Source organism: Homalodisca vitripennis, unplaced genomic scaffold (assembly GCF_021130785.1).
Source record: "Homalodisca vitripennis isolate AUS2020 unplaced genomic scaffold, UT_GWSS_2.1 ScUCBcl_2925;HRSCAF=8089, whole genome shotgun sequence".
Classification (NCBI taxonomy): Eukaryota; Metazoa; Arthropoda; class Insecta; order Hemiptera; family Cicadellidae; genus Homalodisca; species Homalodisca vitripennis.
The window spans coordinates 39,258-63,639 of record NW_025779032.1 but is presented as its reverse complement, the minus strand read 5'-3'; the positions used below and the strand labels follow the sequence as shown (position 1 = coordinate 63,639).

Sequence of the window (24,382 nt, the reverse complement as noted above, 5' to 3'; positions counted from 1 at the left end):
TATACCTAATAATTTTCCTTTCTATAACGTCTGGAAATTTTATATATAAAATTCAGAAAAATAAAGAGAACACATATTTACAAACACAGGGGCAGACTACAGTCTAATATTGCCAGTCAGAGGTCTGCCGTCCATGAACTTTCGCTAAGAGTTATATCTCAAAAATTAAAAATATCTTACCTTTAGGAATTAATTACATTTTAAGGCTTTAAAAAATGAACAGAAATGTCGCTGAAGACACATACATAAGTGTATGTGTGTCACTGTTCAGTTTTATACATCTGATTATAAGCTATTTTTTATCTTTACTTCACAGTACATAGTGAGTGTACAATATTGTTAAGAGTAAACACAGTCAGGGTGATGTATAGAAATGGATAAAAAACTATGTACAGCTTTAACCAGTTATTGTGTTAGTTAGTTTAAAACTATTTTCTTGGCAATATATATTGAGTATGTGATAGTGCTGAGAGTAAACACCGTCAAGATGATCTTAATAGTCCCTAAACCAAATCCGCTGTTCTGGGCTGCAGTCCTTTTTAACCCTGAGTATAATAAAATAAAAGGTTGATATAATTTTATATCTCTAGTTCTGTAAACCATTACTCACCAGTAATGTGGGGGTGACGAACGTGATACAGGGGTTTTCCATCCCGCCGAAGGGAAAGGAGGGGGGCAAGAGCAGCAGGTCATACTTCCCCCACACATAAGGCCCACACAGTGCCTCAGCATGCTGCAGAAAACTGCTCGGTCTGAAGACACAAACAATTTATGTAATCTTAGATAAAGTTCAACAAGTCTCAGTAATACTATGTGTAAATATAAAATGCAATATTCCACTTTGGGTTTCTGAATTCAATATATTACATACTTTTAGAAAGAAACATATTGAATATATAGTTGGTATATAACATAAATTTATAAGTCTAGACTTTGAAATGTAATTTATTCCTTACTTTAGATAATACATTTTTAATATCTTTTTTATGATTAAAAATAAACTAAAGAATAGGTAAAGTTAAGTATAAATTACAGATCTGATATTTTAGGAATAATTGTAATATAAACTAGCTATATGTCTGTGCTTTGGTAATATAAAGCCATGTATTTGTATTTGTGTTGTTAAGTAGAAAATATATTACTCATAAAAGATTATCTTGTAATTGGTGATGTTTTCTTTAAATACGAGGTGTGATCAAAAAGTGCCAGGCATAGTTATATACTATGGGAATGCAATGTCTCACAGCGATGCGTTTGGCAGCATTGTATTCCCTGACTCAACAGTAACACAGCTGTGTTTGCAGATCAATCATAATATCACTGAAAGTAACATTAGCACAGTTTGTTTGAGATTAGTTTTTATAGAGTTTGGCTATTGTTTTTTTAATGAAAATGAATGTGAAAGAAGAACAACGTGTTTGTGTGAAGTTTTTGTGTGAAACTGAACAAAACGTTTTCTAAAACCTTTTTGATGTTACAAGAGGCTTTTGGTGAAGAATGTCTAAGCCGATCATGCTGCCATCAGTGGTTCAAGAGGTTTAAAGATGGCCGAACATCCACAGACGACGATGCTCGTTCCGGACGCCCTTCAACGTCAATCAATGATGACAATGTTGCTAAAGTGAACACTTTCATACGATCAGACCGTCGACTAACAATCCGTGAAATGGCAGAAGAGTGTAACATTTCATTTGGGTCATGTCAGGAAATTTCTTCAAATGCGTCGTGTTGCAGCAAAGTTTGTGCCAAAAACTGTTGACTGAAGACCAAAAACAACACCGAATTCATGTTTCTGAGGAACTTCTTTCAAAAGGCAAATGACGACGAAAGCTTCTTGGATCATGTCATTACGGGAGACGAGACATGGGTTTTTGGTTACGATGTGGAAACAAAAGCCCAATCATCACAATGGACATCAAAAGGCTCTCCAAGACCCAAGAAAGCACGTCAAATCAAATGTGAAGGTCATGCTTACGGTTTCTTTGACTGTAAAGGTGTCGTCTACTATGAATTCCTTCCACAAGGTCAAACAATTAATCGTTTTGTTTATCTTGAAACCCTCAGAAAATTGTGTAATGCTGTGAGAAGAAAGAGACCTGAGCTGTGGCAAAGTGGTGATTGGGTCCTTCACCATGACAATGCTCCTGTTCACTCTGCATTAGTTATCCATGACTTTTGTGTAAAAAACGCAATGACTGTCATTCCTCAGCCCCCCTACTCACCTGACCTGGCTCCAGCAGACCTTTTTCTCTTCCCGAAGCTCAAGAGACCACTGAAAGGATGAAGATTTCAAACAGTTGACGAAATTAAAGAAAAAAAAACGACGGAGCTGCTAAACACCTTTACAAAAGAAGAGTTTTCTGGGGCCTTTGATCAGTGGAAACACCGGTGGGAAAAGTGTGTAGCTTCCCAAGGGGAGTACTTTGAAGGAGACAAATTCGAATAACCTGTATGTTGTATGAATAAATGTATAAAAATTTCAGTCCTGGAACTTTTTGATCACACCTCGTATTTCTATAATTACTTTATAAAATCAGATTCTTTAAAATAATACATAACATAAAAACAGTATAGTTTATACAAAATTAACTAGGTACAAACTATTTGAACAGTTTTCATTACAATTTCAACAGTACTTGTTGTAACGAAATCCGTCAAAACTCATATGACGGTACATATGAGTAGTGGACAGGGGTTATAATGTGTTATAACACTCGCTTATGTGTTATAATCAACACATAAGCGAGCACGACCACTTTAAAGATACACTTGCGCAAGCTGGGAGTGCCAAACATGGCACAGTTGAGAGGTATTAGGTTGTTTGATGCCTCTCTTTTTTAGTTATTTGACTTTTTTTATTGCTCTCTTATTTATTCAAACCTATGTACCAAATTTGGTTTCTTCAGTTTAATTAGTTTTAGGGATAATTTTTTTAAATAAAAAATATATCTTCAAAATCTTCATGGCCATCTTTGACATGTTTATATCACCTATAAACAACTTGTTTTACTCATGTTTAAATCTCACCATAGGTATTTGTTAACATTTCCCACACTTTGTATTTTTCACACAACATTCTATACAAATTCTTTGCTCCACTTTTTAACAAATGAAAATTGCTGAGTTAATAACCAGTCTAACCTTAACAGCTCCCACTAAAAAAGTAAACAATAAATACAGCTGGAAATTGTATTATACTTCATGAGCATGTTAACATCATAATATAAAAAAACCTTCCACAACCGGACTCAATAAACCAAATTAATAACCACACTAGAAAACAATAAAAATATAAAATAGTTCTAGCCATTGAACATTGAAGAAAACCAGCATCAGTTTTGTGAGATGATACTTAAATTTTCTGCTTTGTTGGATCCACTTGAAAATAATAAGCTAATATAATTTTAAAAGTTTCACTGCTTAATAAATCACTTTTCACTCATTTAAAAAATTTAACTCCAGCCGATCATTAAATTTGCTCTATCTTAAATTTTCAACCAAATTTTTGTGATTTTGTATTTAGTAAATACACATAATTTTTCAAACATTGAATTTATATATACGTTTAATTTTCTGACCTATCTCACTGTCTTCGTACTAGTTATAGACAAACAATTCAACAGCACATACCTCTGCAAATTCATACGCAGCTTTGTCAACAAACTGTGGCTCTCGGACCAAACATGTGAACGGGGACCAATCTGCCGACTAGCCAGGTTCTCCCACTACCAGTGCCAGCAGGTATGCTGGTGTCGGTACAGGTTGGTTGAAGTTATGTGTTCGCTGGCCACCACTCGATGCACTCACTCCTTCACTTAGTGCACTCATCAGAACAGTCAGCTCCTCTGGTGCTGAGATCTGTTTAAGATTATCATTTATCAATTTTATAAAACATAACTTATGTGTTTTTTGAACTCAATGAATAAAAATAAACAAAATAGAAATACTCACTTGAGCTTTGTAAGTCATCTTGACAGACGGACTGTCTTGACAAGGCACGATAGATCTGGCATGGATCGGCTGGAACACACAAAATTAAATAATGTGCAGTCAGATAGTGTATATTCGGATAATGACAAAAACTGTGTTTTAGAGTATTAAATCTCAATGTACTAGACTTAAAATGTGATTGAACGATACTTGTTAGAAAGTATCTAATGAATTACACCCATAAGGCAGATAGTTTAACTTTATGTGTGCATAATACTAAAGCTGGTTAAGAATTAGGAGTACTAAAGATAATTAATGAGTAAGAGCTAATCATTTGTTTCTGTTGAAAAATATTTCATGTAGAGGAATTGCAATTTTGGTTAAAAATCATAAGAACCACTACAGTCACAACCTATCCTTGATGAAAAAAGACTTTTGTTGATCTGTTGGTTAACCTATTCACCTTGTTTAATGGAAACCGTTCTGTGATGGCTATGTTGGGTTTAACATTTTCATGATGAAAACATTCTTGGATGAGTATGACACTTTGAAAATTTGTTGGTGTTTGCTTCGCTGTACTAATTTTGTAGTCTAGGTGTTTCTGGTATCAGAAACTGTGCAAGGAGTTCATTTTTAAACATCTTCATCACTGATTATTATGGATCTCTTTAGACAGACGTGGACTTCAAATTCCAGGAGTCAAGTCAGATTTCAGACATTGCAACACTAAACAGAAGGTGAATTAGAACTGAACTTAAAATTCCCATTGAATCAACACTTCCTACCATAACTACGTAATGTGTAGAAAACTCTGTGCTATGTAATATAGCTACCAAATTGAATTGTAATTTATTGTTAGTACTCATCTTGATGAAAATTTACATGTGATTAAATAAAGGAATTTTAACAATATTAAAACAAACATAATGAGTTCAGGCACCTAGTTGTGCACCTATTGAGAAATGTATTTAAATTCAGCATAATACCACAGTAAATGTATTGTGCAACTTTTTTACTACTTTTGATATTGGTAACAGTCCAACCAGGCCACTTCAGAAAATGAGAACAAATAGGGATATGTTAGAACAAGAAACCTACAGCACAATAAACAATAGAAGTGATGCTACTTTGTTATTTGGCTTCAAATTGTTTTCGATGTTTTTTCTATATGATTTAACCCTTTGGAGTGCCAACCACTTTTGAGAGGTTGGTGCTGTAAGTCCCAAGCATTTATGAAAGGTCACCTCTCTTGATGCCAAGCACTCTTTTGGTGTTTGTGTAATGTTCAGCCAAATAATTCATAACTTAAAACAAACAAAATATATATACACATAATGATATGATGTTTCTTTCATTATGTAGGGGGGGGGAAGTAGGCTATTATTGTAATACTTATATTGTAGTACTTGTAATATTTATTTGAACAATAAAAAATAATACAAACAAAAAGTAGACTTTTAAATTTTTGTAACTTTGGTATACCAAAACTGCAATTTTACAATCTTAATTTATTTCTATGCATCTATTTTATTGTTCCTTATGTACACAGGAAGAAAACATACCAAATTTCAAAAAAGTAAGTATCTGTATAGCTGTTATTATCTTTTTTATAACTGAGCTTTTGTGTAGTATTCCACAAAATAGTTCACAAGTTTTTCAAGAATAAACACAATGGGACGATTTTTGTTTTGTTTTATTGTGAGAAAAGTAGGATATGACTTATAATATTCCTTGGCACAATAAAATCAATTAAAATTGTAAACACAAATTCAATTTTTTTTTTATTTTCACATGTTGATAAAGAAAAATTTTACTTTTTTTATTTTAATGCATGTGTATGCAACTTTTTCATTGTTCCCTATATAAGTAGAAACAAGTATAACTTACCAAGTTTTTAAAAGTAAGTATCTGTAATAGTGAGTACGACTTCATATATATTAGTGAAAAATATTGAAAATCTGCACTCGCATAAAAGTTGTCTCTCATATATGGCAGATAGCTTTTATCACCTGTAAAAGATCAAATCAAGGTAGATAATCTATGTTTACTTGACTTATTGTGTATAAAATGAGACTTAATACAATGAAATATCTCAACATTTAGTAACAGAATAATAAATATTCGAATAGCTGGCATAGTCGGCCCTCTGCTATGTTCAGAAATGTCCGTAGGCTGATCACATTGACTCTTGGCTCTCAAAAGGTTAATGACTTACCTGACACTGGCTGAAGAGGTAGGGATGTTTACGACCTGCTGTCTGTTCAGCTGATAACCACTGTAGCGCAAACGCTGTAGGATCTGTCTCATATTGAATCACTATCTCTAGCCTACAACATCAATGAGTTACTTATAATAGGTCCCAAGCTATCACAGTAACGATAGTTTACAGTAAATCTGTACTATATATTTTAGAAAAAAAATGTACATATGGTATTATTGACTGCTTCCTGAGTAATGCACAGAACTTTGACATACTGCCTAGTTAGGATGACAGACAGTGTCACTGGACAACATGCCAGAATATGTTGAACAGTTGAAGAACCTGTGAACAGTAGCGTAGCCAGAAATTTCGTTCGGGGGGGGTCCGAAACCGGGGGATCCGGTGGACGTTTTGTGTGTAATTTGCCAATGAGTTTACTGGTAAAAGGTAAATACCAAAAATATGGGCTGTAGTAACTACGCCTTATAGAAAGTGGAAAGATGTAATAGGCAAATTAAACTCTCACAGCAACTCTAGTACCACAAATTTTCTTGTATAGGTACAGAAACTTTACGAAGTTCGATTCTGGCCGAGTAGAAGGCACCATTCACTGGATAAGAAAGAAAAAGAACAAAACAGAGCTCTTCACTCAAACGTATAATTGACACAACTATATTCTGTGGAGAAAATTAAATACCCCTTCGGGGACATCATGGGCCACTGACGGCCGAAAACCCTTAAGAAAAGGAGGGCAATTTTTGAGCGTTGCACGGGTACAGATCAAACTAACGGTCGGAAAATGCACCGGAAAAAGTACTGATTAGAAGTTCGGCTAGTTTGGATTTCACTGATTAAGGTATTTATGAATGAGTTATAATGACGATTTTTTTGTATCATTAAACTGTAGACGAGTATATAATTACCGGGAAAAATTTCAAAAAAATCACTTTCGGTCGGAAATAAAATACACCTGAAAAACTCTAATGATTAGAACTTCGACTACTTCGGACTTCAGTTATTGAGGTAAACGTGGTATTATTGATTGAGTTAGGACGACGATTTTTGTTATCACTAAACTGTACTTGACACTACCTATATAATTATCGAGAAAAAATCACTTCCGGTCGGTAAATACCGAAGAAAAGATCTCTACAGATTCAAGTTTTGATGATTTTGGATTTTACTGGTTGAGAGGTTGAGGTAAAAGTGGTACTTATAATTTTGTTAGGACATTGATTTTAGGTGTTAATTCAACGCCGACTAATAAATATATAATTATCGAGAAAAAAAAACAAAAATAATCACTTCCGATCGGAACTTCTTATCAGTAGAGCTTTTCCTCGGTATTTTCTGACCGGAAGTGATTTTATTGTTTTGTTTCTCGATAATTATATATGTATTAGTCGGCATTGAATTAATACCTAAAATCAACATCCTAACATAATTCTAAGTACCAATTTAACCTCAACCACTCAACCAGTGAAATCCAAAATCGTCCAAACTTGAATCTGTAGAGAGCTTTTCTTCGGTATTTACCGAAGGGAAGTGATTTTTTTCTCGATAATTATTTAGTAGTCCAGTCATTTAAGGTTTTATCTGCGGAAAAATTCCTATTGAGCTGAATTTTGGTATACACCATCATAATGGCGTTTAAATGAAGATGTGAAAAATCTAAATTGATATCGTGCCGGCTAAAAAAGTTCTAAGGGTTAAAATTTCACAAAAATCGGTTTTTCGCAAATATCTCGCGACCTATGGCTTGGAGGTCAATATAGGTTATTATAAACATTATTCCTTAGACGATTATTTACAAAAAAATATTTCTTGCATTTTTATGTAAAGTCAACCGTTTTCGGGCTAGAGCGCTGAGAAAGCGACTACATTATGAAGATGCACTCTTATCCGCACGATCTTTGAGGAAGAATGCAAGGCGCGTTTTTTACATGGTTTCCCCCATAGGCATAACCCATGATCTGTAATAATAGCTTTTTTATTTTTTGCTTAATAATTATATATTTTTAACATTGAAAAGTGGGGGAAAATTTTGTTTTTATATAATTTTCTTTTATATTCATTCGTCGACGATATCCTCAATTTCAACTTCATCAAAAGTTGCTGACAAAAAATCGAGTAGACTTATTGCTGTATTTAAATCAACATCATCATTTTCTTTGGACTCTGCGTTTAAGCATGACTAACCACAACAATGTTTACAAGCTTTAGAACATCTCAATCCACTTTTTTATATCAAAATTTGCCGCCACAACAACCTTTTGTACAATCAACAGATTGTGTTTATTAGATAATCGGGTGCTGGTGGCAATACATTATTTTGTTATTGGCTGTAATATATTATTTTTCAACTCCCAACCTCACAGTTCTGGATCAATTTCTTTTCCTAGCCAAGTTTAAATTTGATAATAGACTCGATAAATGTGCTGTTGAGCTGCTAAAGAAGTGGGTGGAAATAATTGAAATTTCACATCTGTGCTTTGTCTTGTTAGTTTAGCAAAGCTGCAGTATCTGTGATTAATTGTCAATTGAATTTTCTGATTTTGGAGCACCGTAAATTGCTAGTAGAAAGTATACTCCAGCATTGACAACGGGATCTCGAGCGCAATTTTCTTGTCAGAATATTCCTGCAGAATTGAGTAAATCGGGTCTTTTTTCAAACATCTTCATGACTTTAATTTTTCCTTTCCCAAAAAGTGTTGAAGTTGTTTCACATCCGGTCATGGCATGTAGAAAAAGAATATTTTTCTTGCAGTGTGGATACTTGTTGAGGCTCTCAGTCGAGTATATTTTTGTTTCACCATTGTTTTCCCTGTTTTCTTAAAAAAGTGGATGTCAAATATTTGCTTTTCGTGGTAATTACAATATTACTTCCATATCGAGCAATCAATTTGTTTATAATTGTCTTGTCATCTGGAACATAACCTTGAATTACATCTTTCAACTCAGCCAATTTGAATTGACAATCGTCATGGTATGGAAAACATTGTCCATAGCAATTCTGATATTCTCATCCGATGGACGGCCTACATCAATCTTTCTACTAAATAACAAAAAAATTGAGAAACACTTATCATGGTGCTTAGCTTCGACAAAGACAAGGTCATGCTCAAAATTTACTCGCTCTTTTACATTTCCTCCATATTTATCACCACGCGCCTCTGCAGCTTTTAATAGCCACTGTGTCTTTAAATGTAGGAATACTCACTTCTCTTATAGCGCGTCTGTATTTTTTTCTCTTTTTATTTCAATTTCTTCACTTGCCTCTTCTCCACAAAACAAACATTATTTTTTGAAATCAAAAGAATTGACTTTTGCCGGAGATGTTGATGTACTCGGCTCTTCTTGACGTCGTTTGAAGACGTCAAATTGTTCGTATAAATTTTACGACAATTACTGTGAACATTTACAAATGTTACAGTATTCAAATATTCAATGTTACCATCACTTCTAGCGACACTAGCATTTTTTAATGTTTGTAGACCACGTCTAACTTCTACTACGTCACCAGTAGATAACGATCCATTACATATGAAACATTTATCACTCATTATGAAAACTGCTCAAGAGCACAAAACTACGAAAATAACGTCTAAAACACTCAAGAAATATTTGTCCACTGAGCTAAACTCAGTCCGAGAGGCAGTAGCAGGTATAAAGGGACGAGTCTCAAAACAATAAAGAACATAACATCTGCCAGTGGAGGTCATTTATATTATATGTAGTAGATTTTACTAAGTTCCAAACCGTTTATAATATAAGTATATTCGTCACAAGACTCCCGACGAGTGTAAGTTAGAAGTGTTAAGAAAACTTAAATACATTGAAAAAAGCAATAGAGTTGACGCCTTATATGTATACGGTATAAAATACCCTATGTGAGTGCCTTCTACTCGCTTTCTCAGCACTCTAGTCCGAATACAGAAAAATGCAAGAGACATTTTTTGTAGATAATCGTATGAGAAATAATTTTTATAATAATCTTTATTGACCTCCGAGCCATAGGTCGCGAGATATTCGCGAAAAACTGATCTTCGTAACATTTTGACCCTTATAACTTTTTTAGCCAGCACGATATCCATGTCGATTTTTCCCATCTTCGTTTAAAAACGCCATAATGAAGGGGTATACCAAAATTCAGCTCACTAGAAATTTTTTCCGCAGATTGAGGTTTAAAAAACCTAAAATGACAGGACTATAGGTACACTGTACAGTTTAATGATAACAAAACTCGCCGTCCTAAGTCAATTGAAAATACCACTTTTACCTCAATCACTGAAGTCCAAATTAGTTAAAGTTCTAATCAGTAGAGTTTTTCAAGTGTATTTTCCGACTGAAAGTGATTTTTTATATTTTTTCGATAATTGTATACACGTCTACAGTTTAATGACACTAAAATCAATGCCGTAACTTAATTCTAAGCAGTTATTTTACGTCCCCAAGATTTGAACGAAGTGGTCACTAATTTAAACTGTTCGCCGTGTTACGGTTCAGGTTACTTTGCGACGTTACGTGACCGCGCCCTATAGAAATACCGTGATTTTACTACACTATCCGAAAGGCCGAGCCCAAAAGTATCGTTTGATACTTTATGATTTAAACAAAAGGACAATTATATTTTTAACAACGGTCACTTTCAATTAAATCAATCAATTTAATGTTTGTAGACAAGAGTAATGATAACTCTCCTTTTTTTCTCCTGCTCCATGCTTTATTTTTTAATATGTCTTGAAATTTCGGGGGGGGGGGGTCCGGACCCCCTGGACCCCCCCCTTAGCTACGCCACTGCTCTTGAACACAGAGGGCAGCTGTCTCTCAGCTGTCTTCTATCATTAAACAATGTGTTGCTTTAAAGTTAGCTTAGTTTCCTTATAATATAGAGCTTAATTTTTTCCAAAACAATGGTAAGACATTAAAAAGTATACATTAATTCTTGATCTGTACAACGGTAAATATTCAATTGGTCCACCCATTTTCAACACTCAGTAAGATATTTTTTTAATCGGCACACTTTTACAATATCCATTCTACTTGTATATTGTTACATATTGTTTTTTTATCTGAAAATATAGATATAATAGGTTAAATAAAACAATAAATAAAACATTTTTGAAAAGAGATAAAGGAAATGAATAAAAATTTTACTTTCAAGCATTACTTTTGTATAATAATAAATGTAAAGAAAATCCCAAATGTATAAAAGTAGTCTAATTTATTAAGGAACCTACATATATAAAGTTTTGTAAATACACCAAATGATCTTTTTATGAATTATTATATATCAATTGTTCAACGAGGGTAAATTAATAGTATTTTTTTAAGCCAGAATATTTTCCCTAAATTTGTAAAAAAATTAGTTATATGGAGTGAATTTAAATTTACTACTACAAAGTACTAACTCTTTTGGTAGTAATATTTTATTTTCACATTGGATCAACATATGAATTTCAATGTTATCAAACATTTTATATCGGGTATACAATATTTGAAAACCTATGTTAAATCAGTGTTTTTACTCTAATATTATTTAGTCTTCAAGATTATATCTCATTATTATAGTATGCAAGTTATCATAATTTATCAAATGTAGGATTGTAACTATTCTAAACTATTTATTTATTATAAATAAATAAATAAATTCAGATAAATCAAAGTATGATTGTTTTTGAAAAATAATATTTGAAAGTAGGAAAGGCTGCCTACATAAGGAACTTCAGAGTATGACAACAATCTACAGTTTGATCTTAAACTTGTAAACAAGCTCCATATTTAAGCATATAGAACACAGACTTTGATTGGCAGAGTGAATTGGCAAATGTTCCTTACATGTTGTTAACATAAGCAGGGGTCAGCCAACACAAAATTCAACCACGGACTCAGTTCTAAAATGGATGTAGAGGTAAGAATCCACGTTAGTCTTAAACAACTGTTTGCCCCAAGTAGATATTATCGAGGATTGTTTAACCTTTAATCTCACGCCATGATGGTTAGACATGAGGCAGATCCGCGGTGTGCACAGTAGTCAATCGCTCATTTCCCCTGCTACAACATTTGTCACTGTCTAGTTCAAATAGCTAGTTTACACTGAGCTGCATAAACATGGCCACTTCTATTGATTTTCCCGCTAAATGTAAATTGGTGAGTTTTATTTATTTCCTGCAAGCAAACGGGAATATGTAACAGATATCCATTCAAGAATGTGTCATGTTTATGGAGAAAACATTATAAATGATCGTGAATTGCGTCAAAAGTTTAAAGATGGCTGAATGTCAAATTGAAGGATCAGTTTCAGAAATGTCAAAGATGGAGCCATCTGGCGATTTTTTTGGGTGTCAGTCAACATCCATTAACGTACAACACCATCACCCATGTTTTCTCGTTAATATACAGAAAGCAATACATCAGGACATTGTTATATTACAATAATATAATCAGCGGCTCTTTTTCAGTAAATATCAAAAGTGAATGTTAAGTTTAGCTCCAGTCAACCTTCCGCTTAGTGCACCATCTGAAATCTGACGCTGTCACAGACTGCTAAAATCTGGAGTCATGTACGCCTGAAAAGAACCAAAAGATTTTGGTAATGAAGAAGCTCAAAAGAACTCTTTTTCATGATTCAAGATTCAAGATGTCTTTATTAGTCATTAAGCAACGTAATAAGTTACAATAGACTTCGTCACATTATTGGGCAGTAATACTTAAAAAATTAACAATTTTAGAATTGGAGACTTATTTTAAAATTAACAGGAATGTTGCAAAAGACATAAGAACTTACAAAACTAATAATTGGTATAAATAGAGAGTGGTTGTATAAAAATATTTAAGAAATAAGAAAGCATTGTGGGGTAAAGTATATAAAAAAAGACAGACTGGATAAGAAACACAAATAACACATACAATTAAAACCCAATGAAAAATGTAACAATATAAATATTTAAAATATGTAAGTCAGGTGGTTAAAACATAAAATCTCCAAACTATAAAATAAAAGTTAAAACTTAAAACTTGACTAGACAAAATTATAAACTTAAGGAGCTAATATCACAGGCCAAATATTCATTCACAGAGTAAAATGCCTTTTCTTTAAGCCCTTTGCTTACAACTCGTTTAAACCTATTTATATTTACAATCCATCCTCCTTTTGGTAATTTATTAAATAGTTTTATTTTCATATAGATATGACTACCTTTTGTTTTTTCAAGCCTGGTCCATGGCAGCTCTAACATGTACTTTTTTCTAGTTTTATAAGTATGTATAGTTTTTCTAACAGTATAATTTTGCATATTTGTTTTCACATCCAGTAAACAATAATATATATACAAACAGGGCAACGTCATGATATTTAAGTCCCTAAAAGCTTGCAGGCAAGATTCCCTTTCATTAAGATTTTTTATAATTTTTATTGCTTTTTTTTGCCAAACACTTTATTTGAATGGCAACTATTTCCCCATAAAATAATTCCATAGACTAAGTGGGAGTGGAAAAAAGGCATAGTAGGAGGTTATTAGCATTTCTTCCGTGATGCAGAGTTTCAATTTGCGCAATAGGAAAATTACTCTCGCCAATTTAGTACAAAGATTTTCTATATGGCTTTCCCAGCTTAGTCTACTGTCTAAAAAGATTCCTAATAGTTTAACAGGCTTAAAACATTTGTAAATTACATTGTCCATTGAAAAAATTATATTTTCTGTTTTGCTATTGTTTACAACAAGCCTGTTAGCCTGAAACCACTCAGTTGCTACCTTCATTGCATTTTCTTGTTGTTTTATTAAACCATTAAGTGTACTATGGTGATTTAGAAGAGTAGTATCATCAACAAACAAAACTGACATACAGGGTAAATTGAAAGGAAAATCATTAACTGCAACGATAAATAAAAAAGGACCTAAAACTGAGCCTTGTGGCACACCAATTTGAATTGTTTTTATGAGAGACGAATTAGAACCCTGAACAACCATTTGTTTTCTATTTTTCAAATAAGATACCAACAAATTCAACTCACTACCTTGCACACCATAGCAATAAGTTTACTTATAAGTAACTCATGAGGTATGCTGTCGAAGGCTTTAGACAAATCAATTAAGGTTGCAGATGATGTTGTTTTATACTCAAAATTATGAATAACATTACCAACTAGAGTTTCTACAGCTTTTGTAGTATTCAGTCCTGGTAAAAACCAAAACTGCTCTTTACATAAGAGACCATTTAGCATGAAAAAGTTTTGTAATTGGTTTTTTGATACAATATTCAAATATTTTGCTAAAAATAGGTATTAAAGATATGGGACGATAACTGGAAGGGTTTGTTTTATCACCCTTCTTATAGATGGGAACTACTTTTGCTATTTTTAAACATTGAGGAAATGTGCCTTCAATTAACATTCAATTAAATAGATAAGTTAGTGGTTCAGCTATGACACTGATAATCTGTTTAGTAATCTTATTTGAAAAACCATACTTATGGTTTCGATATCAAAGACACCTGTGCAATAAAATCAAGTATTGTCATTGTCTCATAAGATACACAACTAAGACACAGAAGAGTTCAATGAGAACACCTCTTCACCTAGACTACACTTGATTTTTTATTCTAGGTGTCTCTGATGTTGAAATGATGAAAAAGAGTTTGATTTGAGCTTCTTCATTGCCAACCGACTTTTTTTGGATATCCTCAGACGTACATTGGAGTAGTTGTAGGCAAAACTCTCTCCTGGAATGTGTAACGAAGTGTTTGAGTCCCCAAGTAGTAACGGGGGAAAGGCCGTACTTGGGCGTGGAAGATCGAAAGAGATGAGACAATTTGTGTGGGTGGGATTAGAAATGTATAATAAATCAAGCAATGCCCTACTGCTTGCCAGCCCCCACCATAACAGGCAACCCCCACCACAACTCTTTCACTAGATAAGCAGGAGGCGTGGAGCACGAGCTCCTCACGCCTGGAATTTAATGGGGTGATCAACCGAGGCGGAGAGAAAGAGTGGGGATGGAGGGGCCCCTCCTGCCAACTACAGATAGCCCGTGTATTAGAATAGTGGAATGGGCAGTCCGCGCGTTCTCGCTCTGTACTCATCTGAATTTAATTTATTCAGCACCTGGCAAACCTATTAAAATGTATCACTGTATTTTCAAACCCCTTTCCGTAGTTTAGTACAGCATACATATATTTAAATTACATTTTCAAAGCTGGATGTTGCAGGATGCAGCACAATTTAATTATTGCAGGCAATCAATGTGACAAGCCTCTTAAAATGTACCTCTGTGTTTTTAGCTTCTACTCTGAATTAAACACATTTCAGTAATTTGGTACAACAACATATATATATATATATATATATATATATATATATATATAAGTAGATATGAATGTAAGGGTTCTAGCGCACTTTTGGGACAGACAGAAAATCAATGTAAAATACTGTCCATTGAACCATAAACAAATCTGAGAAATCACGAATGTAAAATAACCGAATCTATAGCCGTTTTACTGTTCATTGTAGGCTTCTAATTTCTTAAGCTGTTTTAATGAAAAAATCCAGAAATCTTCGAAATCTTTATTCCACGAAGTTAATTGTAACACAGTCTTTATCTTTAATAGTCTTCTTTCCAGTAACAACCAAGTGTAATTTTTCATTTTTGTTCAATTCTTTAATCTTTTTTTCATCCAAAACAGTCAAAAATCTGTTCGGCAAGTGTACTTTACAATCTTCCAACTCGGCAATTATTGTAAACCCGAATTTATCTTTCATTTTATCCAATGTCACAATTTTTATACTTCTTATTTTCTTCTAAATCAATCAATTTCTTATATTCTTTGAACTTTAAATCACCAACCTCATTTAATTCCTTTAGTAGCTCCATTTACATAAGAAAAAAATTATTGAAAAAATAGTATAAAGAATTTAAATTGCCCCCTACAAACCAATATAGTACTATTTTGTCCTATAATTATACTATTTTTTCAAAAATTTTAAGTCTTAGTTTACAGATTTTTCTATAATAAATAGAAGAATCTACAGCTGTTTCACCAGAAATTGTGCTGATTTGTGTCAAGTTGTCACAAAAATCACCACTTCTCAAAATTTTAGTTTACAAATTTTTGCTCTTTAAATATGGAGAGGAAAAAAGGTATCATGTCCATACTGCAAAAAAGATGTTTTTGAACATCATTTTACCCGACATTATAAGTCGAAAAATCATCTGAAAAATAAAGATATTTATGAAAAAGAATTAAATTATTTGAAGACTTGGGCTAAAGAAAATCAAATTGCCGATCACCAAAACATGTATAATATAGAAAAATTGCGTGAACTAAAGAAAAATTTCAAAGTTGAAAAGAAAAATCTCAATCTATTTAAAGATGAAAAAAATTCAATCAATCGCTGAGAAATTGTCCATTGAAACAAACGATAAAACTAAGTCTGAAATGATCGAAGAAATTGACAAAACTCTTAATGAGAAACCTGAAAATATCATTGATGTAGAAGTTTTATCCTCAATACACGGTCTTTTCAAGCAATACATTTTAACAAACTTGAACGATAATTCCATGTCAATTTACAAATATCTTTCTATTTTGCGCCCGGAAATTAAAAGTTTAATCGAAAAATTTCAAGAAAATGTTAAAAATAGTAAAGGATATCTCTCTTTGGAATGCGAATACGAAAGAACTTTAGTGAACGGTGAAACACAAACGTGTCCAATGTACTTTACTATAAAAGCAGACGAAATCTTTGACATAAACGACTTTATTACTAAGCAATTTAATAAATTAACACATCGAGAACAGACAAATCATCCAAATCGAGGTTCTGGATGGACATTAAAACGCTGTAAACAACTGATTTTGAGCCTTAATAAACACGAATTTATGAACGCAGGATCATATATCGATTTACCAAAGAAAATCAAAGATAAGAAAGCTTGTATAAATATCAAAAATAAAGATGATTATTGCTTTATTTATTCTATCCGATGTGCTATTGAAAAACCCGAAAGAGACTGCGAAAGATCAAAACAATATGAAAAATTTGTAAATGACGAGATATTTTCAGGTTTCGAGTATCCAATGTCTTTAAAAGATATACAATTATTTGAAAAACGAAGCAGTAAAGCAAAGTATAATTATCCGAAAATGTCTGTAAATGTCTATAGTTTTTGATGAAAAACTCAATATTGTTCCGTTGCAAATTTCAGAAGTTTATGATGCCAAATTAGAAATCAATTTATTGTATGTAAAACAAGATGAAAAATCTCATTATGTTTTGATAACAGATTTAAACAAACTTGTATTTTCTCAGTTATCTAAGTGTAAAAATAAAAAATTTCTATGCAGAAGATGTTTAAGCCATTTCTACAAATCTGGAGATTTAACAGACCATTTAGAAATTTGTAAGCAACATGAAGTTTGTAAACCAGTTATGCCGTTTCCTGGTCAAACAACTAAATTTACTAATTATCAAAAGAAGTTTAACCATCCGTACGTTATTTATATGGATTTTGAAAGCATATTAGAGAAGATTCCCACATGCAAAAACAATCCGCAAAAATCGATCACAACCAAGATTCAGAAGCACATTCCATATGGTTTTACTCTATACTTAGTGTCTAATGTGACCAATCGTATGTACAAGCCGATATGTTATCGAGCAAAAAATGAAGAAGATTTGCCAAATGTTCCTGCAAAATTGTTTGAAGAACTTAATAAATTATCGAAATACATAGCTAAAAAGTATAATTCTAAGAATAAAATACCTATGAAATTGACCGAAGAAGAAGAAAATTGCATATCAAAATTCAAATCTTTGCCATATTTGTGAATGTGAGGGTTTTGATAATCAAACAAGAAAAAAAGTACGAGATCATTGTCATTTAACAGGTAAATTTAGAGGTTCAGCTCATTTATCTTGTAACTTGAATCTCAAATTTCCTCAAAATATTCCAGTTTTCTGTCACAATATGTCATGTTACGACACTCATTTGTACATAAAAGAATTGGCTAAACAATATGGAAACGTTGATTTGATCGCAAACACCGATGAAAAATACATAAATTATTCAGTAAATTCAGGATATGGGTATGAGTTTGAAGATGATAAACCAAGAAAGTTCATCAAGTTTTCTTTCGTAGATACGTTCAGATTTATGGCATCGTCTATAGAAAAGTTAGCTAAAAACCTCAAAAAAGATGATTTCAAACATACAAATCATTTTATACAAGATGGTCTGAACGCAATTCTAGATAGACAACCAAATGACGAAGAAGAAATCTTTAAAATTCTATCTGGAAAAGGCATATTTCCTTACGAATTTATCGATAGTATTGAAAAACTTGATTACACAGAAGAGCTAAAAATTCAAGATTTTCTATTCACTTTTGACAGATGAGAGCATATCTGAGAAAGATTTTCAACACTACTTAAATGTATGGAACAAATTAAAAGTAAAAAATCTAGGAAATTACTCCGATCTCTATAACATTCAAGATGTTCTATTGCTCGCTGATATCTTTGAAAATTTTAGGAATATTTGTTTGAATTGCTATAAACTTGATCCAGCACACTATCTAACAGCTCCCAGTCTTGCATGGGATGCTATGTTAAAATTAACGAATATAGAATTACAATTAATTAGTGATTATAATATGTATTTGATGATCGAAAAAGGTATTCGCGGAGGCATTTCTCAATGTATTAAACGATATGTGAAAGCAAATAACAAATATTTAAAAGATTTTGATAAGACAAAGCCCGAAAACTATTTGTTTTACGTCGATGCAAACAACCTTTATGGGTATGGACTTATGCAAAATTTACCATATAACGAAATCAAGTGGATGGATCCTAAAACGTATACAACAGCAGAATGGAAAGAAACAATTTTGGAACTCACTGGCGACGAAGATTATGGATATATTTTAGAAGTCGATCTAGAATATCCGAAGAATTTACATGAAAATCATAAAGATTTGCCTCTTGCTCCAGAACATTATAACAACAAACTTTGCACAACTCTACTGGATAAAAACTGAATATGTTGTTCATTTGAGAAATTTGAAATTCTATCTGGAACAAGGAATGGTGTTAAAACATGTGAATAGAGTTATTGCATTCGATCAGAAGCCTTTTATGAAAGATTACATTGATTTTAATACTAGTATGAGAACCAAAGCTACAAGTGACTTTGAGAAGGACTTTTACAAGTTAATGAACAACTCAGTTTTTGGAAAATCTATGGAAAATGTGAGAAACAGATGTGATATTAGACTAGGAAATGAAGAATTTTCAATGAAACAGGCCAAGAAAACGAACTTCAAATGCTTTAACATCTTTGACGACAACTGTATAGCGAGTCACATGTACAAACAAAAGGTTAAATTTAACAAACCGATTTACATAGGATTTTCAGTTCTCGACCTCTCAAAATTGCTAATGTACGAGTTTTATTACAACAAATTAAAGAAGTTTGATCCAGATTTGAATCTGTGTTACATGGATACAGACAGTTATTTTCTAGAATTGAAACGAGATCCTTTTAAAATTATTAAAGAAAATATAGATGACTTTGATACAAGTGATTATCCAAAAGATCATGAATGTTTCACTACTAAAAATAAGAAGGTAATAGGGAAATTCAAAGACGAATTGAACGGCGAGATATTAGAAGAATTTTGTGGTTTAAGATCAAAGATGTACTCGTACAAATATCTAGACAAAAATCCAGTTAGGTGTAAAGGAATTAAGAGAAGCGTTGTAAATAAAACATGTTTGTTTTAAATATCGAAGATTCCCAGATGTTTGTTCGAAGATAAAGAAGAATTTAGGGAGATGACTGTAATAAAAAGCTATAAACATGAAATTGTATACCATCACCATAAACAAGCTGGCACTGAACGCTAAAGATGATAAGAGAAATGTCCTAGAAAATAAGATCGATACAGTACCGTATGGCTATAAAAATGAAGCAAAATCTGATATATTAGACGAATTAAATAAACTTGGAAACTTTGAAAATTGAGAAATAACCGGAAGTTTTTACGAATATGAATTGAAAAAGTCAAAGCTGTAATTTTTTCTATATAAATGGAGGCCCAAAAGAAATGTACAATATGTCAAGAATTTAGACTTTTTGAAGAATTTTCTAAAAATAAGAATACCAAAGATGGATTATACTATTATTGTAAAGATTGTAATAAGAAATATAGAAAAGAATTATATGATAAAATGGAAAAATTAACTTTAGAAGAGAAAGAATGCACACGCTGTAAAATAGTTAAGAATATTTCTGAATTTAACAATTGGCATTATAGTAAAGATAAAAAACAAGCATATTGTAAAGAATGTATTAAACAAATCTTTGCTAGACCAGTTCATTGCGTATGCGGAAGAGAAATTCAACATTTCTATAGTCTTAAAAGACATTTACAAACAAACTATCATAATTCGAATGTTTAGTAAAATTTAGAAACATTTTCATCGTGTAATTTAGATATTCTATAAATCAGTCGAGATTCTGTCATATTTGTAGTAAAATGATTTCCGTTGTATAAAATATTCAAAGATTCTTTCATTTGGTTGTAGAGATTTATACTATTTGGATCTCCATGTCTTAATAAAATTTCCATTTCTGGGTAATCAATTTCAAGTTCTTTCAATCTTTTCGGTATTTCTCTCTTTTGAGCTCTGATAACGTAATAAGGCCATTCCCACATGTGATTCTTCTTAATTAACACAAAAACATGGTGTTTTTTCTTATCAAAATCTTTACAAACAAGATCTGGTTTCATTAAGTCAATTTTTACACTTTGTTTTGCGATTATTTCCGTTTTTATTTCATCTTTAATTTGCAAGTGTTTTAACTTCGTCCTCTAAATATTTAATCTTGTTTTCAAGTTTGTACACACCAAATTTACGAATGCTTGGTAAAACATCTCTCGTAACCCATTGTTGAAAGCTTTTTGCTTCTATTTTATGAGATCTTAAAATTAACGAATAAAGTCCTGATTCATTAATGAAAATAGTATCTTTGTGAATATTTGCGAGGTGGCCCTCGAGGGCTACCTTATCTTTTAGATAAAAGTATTGAGATTTGTCACCTTCATCGACATTATTTCTAATCGCTTTTTTCTGTATTGTTATATTCCAATATTTCTGCAACATCTTTAGCCTTAAACCAAAATTCATTATTTTCGTCAACAATTGTTAAAATTTCTTTATTATTGAATTTTAGTTGATTATTTCTTAGATCTATGACTGACTCCATTTAGATAGAAAAAAATTTAACAAGCAATTTTTTATTTTGAGAGACCTGGTTCATTAACGAAAACAGTGTTATTTTGGAAGTTTGAAGGTAAGCTATTTATAGCCCCCCTTATATTTAGATTAAAATAGAAGTTTTTATCATCTTCGTCAACGTTTATTCTGATCGTTTGCATAGTATTTTCATATTCTAGAATTTTTGCTACGTCTTTAGCCTTAAACCAGATCACATTGTTTTCGTCTACAATAGTTAAGATATTCGTGTTATCGAATGTAAGTTGGTTATTGAGCAGATCCACAACTGACTCCATTTAGAAAGAAAAAATTTAACAAGCAATTATTTGAGTGTAAAGTCCAGATTCATTAATAAAATTGAACTAGGATGTAATGTTTGTAAGAGTCGCGATTCGATACCCTTGTCAGAACGTATGTTTTTGAATATTTTCTCGGGGTCTATGGGATAGACTCCAGTGATTTATACATTTAAGGGCTATTTTCTCGTCATTATCGTCATTTTAATCTAATCGCCTCTCATCAATCTTAAATATATTGTTGTTTTACTCTCATTATTTAATAGATTTCCTTCAGAGTCTTGAATAGTCAGAACGATTTTTTTAATTCTTTTAATATTTTTTCTAATTGGAATATAATCGATTTCATTTGGTTTTTTCACTGATTTTTGATCCATAAGCAACATTTGGGAAAAAAGTGTACAAAATTTCAGATTCTTTGTGTAAATGTTCGGTATGATTTTCAAAACTAGGTTCAACGAGATTGCAGTGCACTTCAATTACATCGAACGGTCTAAATTTTTGGCGTTTTATTTCCTAAATATACCTGATTTGGCTCAATAGTTTCTTGAACAAACCCTAACAATTCTACAATAATTGCTGAAAACATTATTCTTACTGGTGATTTTAATTGAATTTTATTAGAGAGATAATTTTTTTTGCATTTCAAACTTGTTTTCGTCAAAGTTTAAAGATTTATCTGATTGTTTGAATGTTTTTCAGATAATTTTTAAGGGAATTTTTTATTTGATCGAAGGTATAATATCCTTTGTTTAAACCATAGTATTTTGTTATGTTCTTCTCACTAAATCCTATGCAATAAGGAGAACTTTCACTAATATTTATTACAAAATTGTCAGAATAAAAACCGCTTAAACCGATAAAATAATTTGATTCTTCCTCTAAGTGTATAGGATGTTCCAAGTTTAAAACTAATTTAGAGCTTTCTGAAGTCAACTTGAACAGCTTCATTTTCGCAAGCGTTGCTTCAAGATGAAAATCTTCTATTTAATGGAGAAATTTTTTAAAGCAAAAAGATCAGATAAAACTTCAAACGTTTGAAGAAAATAAGAAAGATCAACCAATCAGATTGTTAATTGTTGGTTCAAGTGGATGTGGAAAAAACAACTTTATTATTGAATTTTATCTACAATAGGTTGATTCCTTATTCCAATTTGTATGTTTTTAGTAAATCTTTAGAACAAGACGCCTATAAAAAATTACAAGAAAGATTTGAAAATATTGAGAAAAACTTAAACAAAAAAATATCACATTTTTATAATGCTTCTGAGGACATAGTTCCGTTAAGCGAATGTAAACCCAATTCGTTAATCGTTTTTGATGATTGTATTTTGGAAAATCAGGACGTTATTAAGGAATATTTCGTAATGTCTCGTCACAAAAACATATCTTGTATCTATCTTTCTCAATGCTTTTCAAAGGTTGATAAACAAGTTATAAGAAATAACCTGAATATGTTGTGTATTTTTAAGCAAGATGATCACTATTCGAGAAAGATTTATAACAATTATGTGGGATCTGATATGAGTTTTAACCACTTTATTGAGTTATGTGATAAAATTTGGAAGGAAGACTACGGATTTTTAACTATTAATCTAACTTTGAAGCCTAAAAATGGTAAATATCTGAATAAATTTTCTAATATAAATGCTGCTCAGTGGTCTACTTGATAAAATATTTGTTACAATTATTTTTACATTATCTTTACTTTTTATTTACATTATGAAAATAACAGAAAAACGGTAAATCTGTTCACGTTCCACGTTGTACGTTCCACGTTTTCACGTTCACGTTTCGTGTTCACGTTCTCGTTCACGTTTTACGTTCCACGTTCACGTTTTACGTTCCACGTTCATGTTTCACGTTCGTGTTTACGTTTCACGTTCGTGTTTCACGTTCGTGTTTCACGTTCCACGTTCACGTTTTTACGTTCCACGTTCACGTTTTTACGTTCCACGTTCACGTTTTTACGTTCCACGTTCACGTTTTTACGTTCCACGTTCGTGTTTTCACGTTCCACGTTCACGTTTCGTGTTCACGTTTCCACGTTCCACGTTTACGTTTCAAAATTTTTCTAATTAAATGGTGAACGTAACTTCTGAAGAAGCGAAAAAACTTGATCAAATCGAAAAGAAATTAATCAAAGAATTTAAAGAACAGATTCGAATTGATGAAAAAGAACAAGAATTTATTCAAAAAATTAATCAACCTGTAACATCTGCAATAAAAAATGTTGAGGGCAAAATTGAAAATGTTTTAAGCGATAATCAAAATTTGATGAATTTGGTTCCAGTTGTACGACAATTTGCTGATATTTCGATACCAGAATCTGAGTTTGAATTGCCAAAATTACCATCTTCAACACCATTTAGACCTCGAATCATTGAAGACTCTACCATAGTTGAACCAATAAGTCCTGGAACAACGGATATAATAATTGGTGAAATTGGTAAAAAATTTCTTCCTAGAGCAAAGGATGATAAATTTGGTTTTGTATTGGGACAGAAAAAAGAAAAGTTTTATGATTGGAAATTTGCCCGTGAATTTTGAACAAAATGATATAATTATTAATGAAAAAATGTATGAAGGTACTCAAGGTTTATGGAGATTATTAACAGACAATGACGTTCCAAAAGATAATTTATATTCTGAAGAAGATTTGAAAAAAGTATACAG

General features: G+C 32.0%; 1 protein-coding gene across 1 annotated transcript in view; it reads right to left on the bottom strand.

Annotated features, from left to right (window-relative positions):
• Positions 1-3,674: 3,674 nt before the first annotated feature.
• LOC124372329 (leucine aminopeptidase-like) overlaps positions 3,675-24,382 on the bottom strand; it is a 53,799-nt gene continuing 33,091 nt past the window's right edge. Inside the window, exons 4-6 of the mRNA XM_046830711.1 lie at positions 6,146-6,257; positions 3,952-4,020; positions 3,675-3,858 (exon numbers count right to left, since the gene is read on the bottom strand). Of these exons, the coding sequence (XP_046686667.1) occupies positions 3,709-3,858; positions 3,952-4,020; positions 6,146-6,257 (331 nt within the window). The 3' untranslated portion in view covers positions 3,675-3,708. The remainder of the gene's footprint in view (positions 3,859-3,951; positions 4,021-6,145; positions 6,258-24,382) is intronic.